This window comes from Micropterus dolomieu, linkage group LG03, assembly GCF_021292245.1.
Source record: "Micropterus dolomieu isolate WLL.071019.BEF.003 ecotype Adirondacks linkage group LG03, ASM2129224v1, whole genome shotgun sequence".
In the NCBI taxonomy this organism is placed as follows: Eukaryota; Metazoa; Chordata; class Actinopteri; order Centrarchiformes; family Centrarchidae; genus Micropterus; species Micropterus dolomieu.
Genome location: NC_060152.1, coordinates 9249423 through 9256439, shown reverse-complemented (window position 1 = coordinate 9256439; position 7017 = coordinate 9249423). Strand labels below are relative to the sequence as shown.

Sequence of the window (7017 nt, the reverse complement as noted above, 5' to 3'; positions counted from 1 at the left end):
CAGCGGTAATAGAATAAAAGTATTAACCACATATGTAATAAAAAATAGAATGAAGATGAAATCAGGGAAGGTGGCACACCTTAAAATCAATTGTTAAACATACTGGAAAGAGGCTAAAACCAGGATTATGTGTTCAAGCTGGTTTACTTAAAACCCTGGCAGCCGACTTCTGTACTGTTAGCTGGTCTAGTTCTTCTGTTTAGGCATGTAGAATAAAATGCACAGTTGATACAAGCTTACAAAATGATCAATTTATTAAATACACAATGCAGTGTAAAGACATTGCTGGCACTTCAAGCTGAATATCCATTTTTTGATATTTTCTTTTGCCAGCAAGCAGATGATTCTTCACATTGTTCCAATGCACTGTAAGGTCATGCTGCTCACAGGGCAGGAAGTCCCGCCCTCACAGTCCAGTCCATTTCCTGTTCTCCTTTCTGAGACCTCTGAGTAACAGAAGTGTATCTTAGGCTGTTTTTTTAGATGGTGTCATCCAAATGTTCGTGCAGCCTCTCTCCTCTGTTATTGTGCCTGTGTCTCCTGAGAAGAAACAAAGTGTCCAATTTAGATCAAACAGCAGTGACAAACTGTAAACTGGCTCAAGTAAACATGACAATTGTTTTGTCAGCAGACTCAGCCTGGCCTGTCATGCCTCATGTGTGTCACTTCTCATGTGGGAGGATACTAGCTGTGTAGCATTTTGCTGTTTTCCTTTTTGTACCCTTATTTATTTCTTTTCTTTTGGGGGGGGCTTTTTTAAAGCAGCTACTCCTAGTGTCTTATTTTCTGTCAGCGTATGGCTGTTATCGTCAGAGCATAGCCTGAAATGAGATTTGTGTTTGTGCCTGCCTGTGTCTATGTGCATTACTTTACCTCCACAGCAGAAATGCCAGCACTCCTCCAAACAGTAACACGAGGACGAGGCACACCACAGCCGCTGTTGTCCCGCTACCCTCTTTCTCACAAGGTGCTGTCAACCAGGAGAAAGACACCCAATGAGGGGCAAAAAAACACAAGTCATCTCACATGGCTGCCATAGAAGGCCACAAAGGTCCCTTGCTTCAAGTGTGTAAAGTCAGTAAACTTACTGCAACAGCAAGAACTAACAACAAGTGTCTTAAAATACCCTGCCTGTCTTTGGATCATCCCACCTCTTGGCAGATAGGAAGAATTGCATTCGTCTTGCCTGTTTAGCAACAGTGGCAGCAATAACAGTAGTGATTTATTGATTGCGCTGTGGAAAATCCTTTATTGGTGAAACACCACCAGTGATACAATACATAGACATAAGTGCAATCAGGACATGGCTCAAGATAGACACAAGGCAGGGTAGAAAGGAGTCGGATTTCTGAATATCCATGACACAACACACAACCTAAAAGCTGGCTGTATAAGATTTCAAGAGGCATAACCATGTTTTCGTCCAGTCAACTAACTTAAACATTACAATTAGCTCATTGGAAAGCACCATTAATATTCATTTGGAGTCATGTCTTTGGCCACCTAGCTGGTGGAAACAAAACTAGGATGAAGCTGTGATAGTGAACCAAAACAGTAAAATTGTGGTCTGTAAAACCAAATAGATGAGCTGAAATATGTTTCATATATTACAAAAAATGAATTAGTGCAGCTTAAAGTAAGTAACATAGAGACAATATAGTGTGGACTTGTACCTGCAGTGTAGGTGGCAGAACTGTAGCTCATCTTGTTGCTGACCCTGCAGGTGAAGTGGCCACAGAATGGAGTCATGGTCACAAACAACGTTTTCCCATCTTTGGAGACTTTCCCCACGGTCTTGGTGATGGCGACTCTCTCATGGAACCAGCTGAAGTGGGGGTCGGTCCCCCAGGCCTCGCTACAAATGAGCAAGGAGTGAGACACGTTGATGCTGACTGAGACGTGGTGCACTTCCTCTGAAAAGACAGATGAAAGAAGGTGAGGGTAAGAATGAAAAGAGGTGATAAGGATGGAGGCAAAAACCCTGAGCCAGCTAGAAACGAGAGGAAATGTGAAGTGTTCAGCTGTGGGCAATTATCTGTAATAAAATAAGAATAATGGCACATGGCTGTCCAAGAAGGTCTAACGCAAAGAATCATGAGAGACGTTTAATGCTGTCAGGAAAAACTGGCTCAGTTTCAGAGACAATAATGAGACTGGAGAGTGAGGCATAATGTCGGAGAATGGGATGATGGAAAACCCTGGGAGCTGAGAGAACAGATGTAGAGAAGAGTGGAGCTGATGAATTGATACTGTTAGAGCAGACGAATGAGAGTAAAAGTAAAGAAGCATTGACAGAAAACTAGAAAGCTATGACGACACCAGAATCATCTAGAAGCACAGAAACAAAAGGAAGACCCAGAAAGCAAAGCCTATGGGCAAATTTAAAAGTGTTGCATTGTTAAATGAGATATCCACTATCAGAAAAAAACAATGCATGCTGGCGTGAAATTAAAACATATTCATTATACTGTTGGTAATTGTTGGAGTCAACACTAGAAAGGCCAGGACTGTCAGCTGAGTACTGAAAACATTTATACTTTCATATCATTACTCTGAGATTTATACAAGACCAACTTTCCACATAAACTGATTCTGTAAGCTTTTCAAAATAATAAAGGAAGACAGTATTTATGCCTCAGCTATTGGCTGGCTTGTTGGCAGCCTCTAACAGCTCCAACATCCACTGATCTTTCAACTTAATGACCTTTATCCTGCTTATAGATTGTGTGATTGGTTGACGCAATCATTTGTAATTAGGGCTGCATCTATTATTTTTATCTTATTTTTGCAATTAATCAATTGTTTAGTCTAGACTGAATAAGAAAATATGAACAAATGAAAATCCCAATTTCACAGAGCTCATGTGTGTCTTTCAATTTTATATTCTGTCTGAAAAATTGTCAAGGCCAAAAGGAATTCAATAGGGATTATTATTTCCAATGTCAAAAATTAACTTTAAGGTCAACTTTTAAGCCAACTTAGATGAGAAGTGCTCAGAAAAAAATGGAAATTTAAAAATCTACAATTACATAACAACTGGGCATCTGTTGATAAAAAATGTAATATAATTGAAAGCTACTAAATGGACTTTGAGGTGAGATTGTTTTGTCAATGACAGGAATTAAAATGAAATGAGATTGAATAAACCCTCAAACTGGAGAAACTGGAACCTTCAAACGTTGATTGTTTTTATTTAATGAATAACTTGAGGCTAGAGTGTGGTACTTTTACATATCAATTGACGTCTGTTACATTCAAGCCCTTGCCAAACGAGTTCACACAGTGCTGAATAAGCCTATCAATGGCAGATACATCTCTCTGTATTTTGCAGTATTCTGGAGTTTTTAAATTTGGTGTCTGTGGCGACATTCCTGCTCCGGTACACTGTTAATGATACGTTTTATGTCAACCATCAATGATTGGTTTGCCAGAGCTGAATGGGGGAGCAACCTAGAGCCATGTGGAGAGCCCCACGATCTGCCATTGCTTTATAAAAATGGTTCATTGGAGAGAATGTTTACTATTAAGAATTGTTTATTGTTTTATTTTGTTTAATATATTTGTATAGTTGTGTTAATATGCTTTGGCAACATTATAGTATAAGTAGGCCTGGGCAATAAATCAATAATGATGATTATCGGAATATAATTTTCCTCAATAACAATATAACAAATGTAACGAACATCAGCACTTAATTTTTCTATTAAGATATTTATTTTGTTGAGGAAAAGGGACTTGAAAAAATATTTACCAATCATAGTTAATTAATTGCCCATAGATATTTCAAAAAATATTTTATCATAACACTTTTGAATGTTCTACCTCAGATTTGTGAAGTAATCCACTGTTTGGCATCATTCTGACCATAAAGAAACGTTTGACCGCACAAATAACCATCTGGTTTCTTCAATTTTCACTCAGGAAAAAGAAATAATCATTTGACATTTATTGTAATTATTGATATTCAATGTTCTGAATTTTTTTTATTGTGATACATTTTTTGGCCATAACTTTCTCTCTCTCTACATGGCTCTTCAGCTATACCGTAGTGACAGAGTAGGCTACAGCAACAATAGGAGTATGGCCATTAGGGTAGCTTTTCCTTCTTGGAGAGCTCTGATAGAAGAGAAGGGACAAACACAGGTCACATCACTGCTCTTGGACAGGTTGGTATTTGTAAAATATTTGGTGTAGGCTATGTAGCAATTAGATTAACTCTACCTTAATAATGTATTATTGTCTTGGAACTGGGGAAATTTATTTCTGTACCCATACTGCATGCCGTAGCCTGATGCACACCTTCCCAAAAAGTAGACACTGCAGCAATGCAGTGTGCAAGAATAGTGTTGGATTGGCTTGATAGCATTCATTTCCTCCTACGCATTTCCGGCTTGTCCTTCTTTGCTGCCATTTTCAAATTCAGCCCGCACCTTTTCTTGTTTCTGTGTTTTTGTAATTTCACTAAAAGTTATTGCTGTTCAACATCAGTCAGCTCCAATGTCAACATACTGTATGTTTGCTCAGTTTCAGTCGCCATTGTTTTTGTCTAACAACAGTGGCTAAACTCAAAACAACGGCGAAGAAACAACACAGTGGAACATAGAAACCCCACCACCCAATAGCGTGTTGGTGGTGTAATGACGCAGAAACCAATGCACAAATGCTCACAAACATGCATAGTGGGGAACTCAATGCAGATATTAATTAACACAGTATTAATTGGCAATTTTAACCTGACAAATAAAAAAAGGCATTCAATGTTGTTGTAGCAATGACTGTCAAAGATCCTTTACAGAAAAATTTAAATTGTTGATTAATTTTATGTCAATTGACTGATCCATTTATCAAAGAATTGTTTCAGCAATCTATAATGATAACCACAGACCTCACAATAAATACCTCCACATGTTGCAAATTGTACTGTACCATATATCCTGACAATGCAGTGTGCAGTGATCTTGGCCCCTGTGTGATCTGTCACCGTCACAGCGTACACGCCACTGTCCGAGCTGCTGTATCCATTAATCTGAAGTGTCGTCTCCTGCTGCTCCATGTTCACACGGACGTTTGGCCTCGTACCAGCACACTTGAGGCTTCTGCCAGGGCACGTGGCCAGAGTCACTGTCTCTGGGAAAATTCCAGTTTCGGGCTCCCGTTCCCAGGTTACCACGGACACCTCTTCCAATGGTCCCTGCTCGATTCGAGCTTTCAGAACCAGACTGGAGCCGGGGATTACATGCACAGGCTCCTCAGTGAGGATGTGCACTGACATACACTGGAGCCCACATGGCACTGAGGACAGAGATAGGACCATTTGTTTTTGCATGCTCATCAGAATAATGCTTCAACTTACATGCAGTTTGTTATTCTATTCAGATGACCAGTATGACCTCCAGCATTTCATCTTCATTAGTTTTGACCTTTTTTGAGGGTTTGCATAATGGGAAGCTAATAAAACAAACAATGGCATAATGCTTCATCTTCGTCCTCAGCATGTACTTCATGAATATGTATAGCTGCTTTCTGTCAAGCAATGTCAAGCTGTGATTTATAGCACATGACAGCCTTGCATAATGTGATATCCATCAAACCACATCAAGATCCTAAAATCTGTGTCAAAACTGCAGTGGACCTGGTAAGTTGCTGTGCATTTACCACAAGTAGTATTAATCATGTTCCTTAACTTGATAGGAAAAGGATCAAAGGATGGATGAGATGTATATAATGCAAATGTAGGTATTAATGCAAAAGGCAGTTTACAAGAGTTCTTTTGCATTTGAGTCAACACTGCTGTGATCTTTCTTTGTGTTCTCAGAGAATGCTGCTGTCTTGTCTTGCACACAGGAAAACATTAAAAATGAGGGAGCATAGTAGAAAATGCTTTGTTTTTCCTCCTGCAGTTTCAACCAAGTTTTTAAACAGAAAGATGGCGATGACAACAAAAAGTCTTACTCAAGAGAAGGAGGGCAACTCTCCAGCACAGGCAACACTGCAGATCCATAATGCCTGCTGATGTGGAGAGAGAACAGAGAGAGGAATTTGTCTGTGACCTCAGCAACAGCACACCATTTCCTCTGTACCTATGCAGCAGGGGTGCCACTACAGCAAGAATAATAACAAGGCCTCCAGAGAAAATGTGAAATTAAAATGAGAGCAAAAAACAATTAAAGAAGCATGTTCCTCTACTCAAAAATGTAGTCCAACTGTTTAGGGTATTCTTTTTTCTTAATTTGTTTGTGAAGTATCCAAAGAACAACAGTATTGGCACTGCAGACTAAATCAGAACTTGGAACAAAATAGGGACGGCTCCACTGCCAAAACTAAAATGAACCCCCTCAAGCACAGCTGCTACAACAAAAACATACACAGAGAGGAAACACTGATAGCAGCGCAGGAACACAGCCCAACCTGCATGAATTAAATATAACCTGGAATTCCCTTTGCTTTTTACCTTGAAGTTATCCATATCAAAAAGCCCTAGAGTGGGATTCACCTACCTCTCCAAAGTTGAGACAAACAAAACACTCGAGCCGGAGCTCTTCCACTCTTCTGTTCACGTTCTCAGAGGTGAAGGTGCAGCGCAATTCACTGGAGTAGATTTAAATCCCCAAATAAGACAATATCTTCAAAGCACTTGCCATTGCATTGCGAGAAATAATCTGGATAAAGATGACAATTCCTAGAGCTACAGCTGTTACTGCGAACAGTATTAAACGGGAGTAAAGCTAAATGTTTCAGGACTTTTTTCTCGTCTGCCTGGCCCTTTTCTCTGCTTGTCAGGTCCACTCAGTGAGTCACGTAGGCGTCAAGCAGTCTCACCACCCGGACCCCCGCCTCTTTCCTGTACAGTAAACGCATCTTTCTGCTTTGTGTTTTGAATAAAATAACTTTCCATTGTAACCCCCTCCCTACGCCCATATTTCCCACCTTCCCCCTCCTTTGACCCGGGTCCAAGCACATGCTCGGACAACAATACAACATGTTCGATTTGGATTTTCACACCACTGTTGTTGCACT

General features: G+C 39.9%; 1 protein-coding gene across 3 annotated transcripts; it reads right to left on the bottom strand.

Moving 5' to 3' along the window:
- Positions 1-236: 236 nt before the first annotated feature.
- On the bottom strand, positions 237-6796 carry si:dkeyp-97a10.2. Of its 3 annotated transcripts, none has more exons than XM_046045278.1 (6): positions 6498-6796; positions 5953-6006; positions 4900-5292; positions 1674-1913; positions 874-970; positions 237-540 (listed from the first exon to the last, which is right to left on the bottom strand). In XM_046045278.1, the coding sequence occupies exons 2-6, from the start codon at positions 5999-6001 to the stop codon at positions 480-482; spliced, it is 840 nt and encodes a 279-aa protein (XP_045901234.1). In that variant the 5' UTR covers positions 6002-6006; positions 6498-6796; the 3' UTR covers positions 237-479. The 3 variants fall into 3 exon arrangements, with proteins under 3 accessions (XP_045901234.1, XP_045901233.1, XP_045901235.1); XM_046045277.1 differs by having other exon boundaries at positions 5953-6009; positions 6498-6795; XM_046045279.1 differs by having other exon boundaries at positions 4927-5292; positions 5953-6009; positions 6498-6790.
- Between the last annotated feature and the right edge of the window lie 221 nt (positions 6797-7017).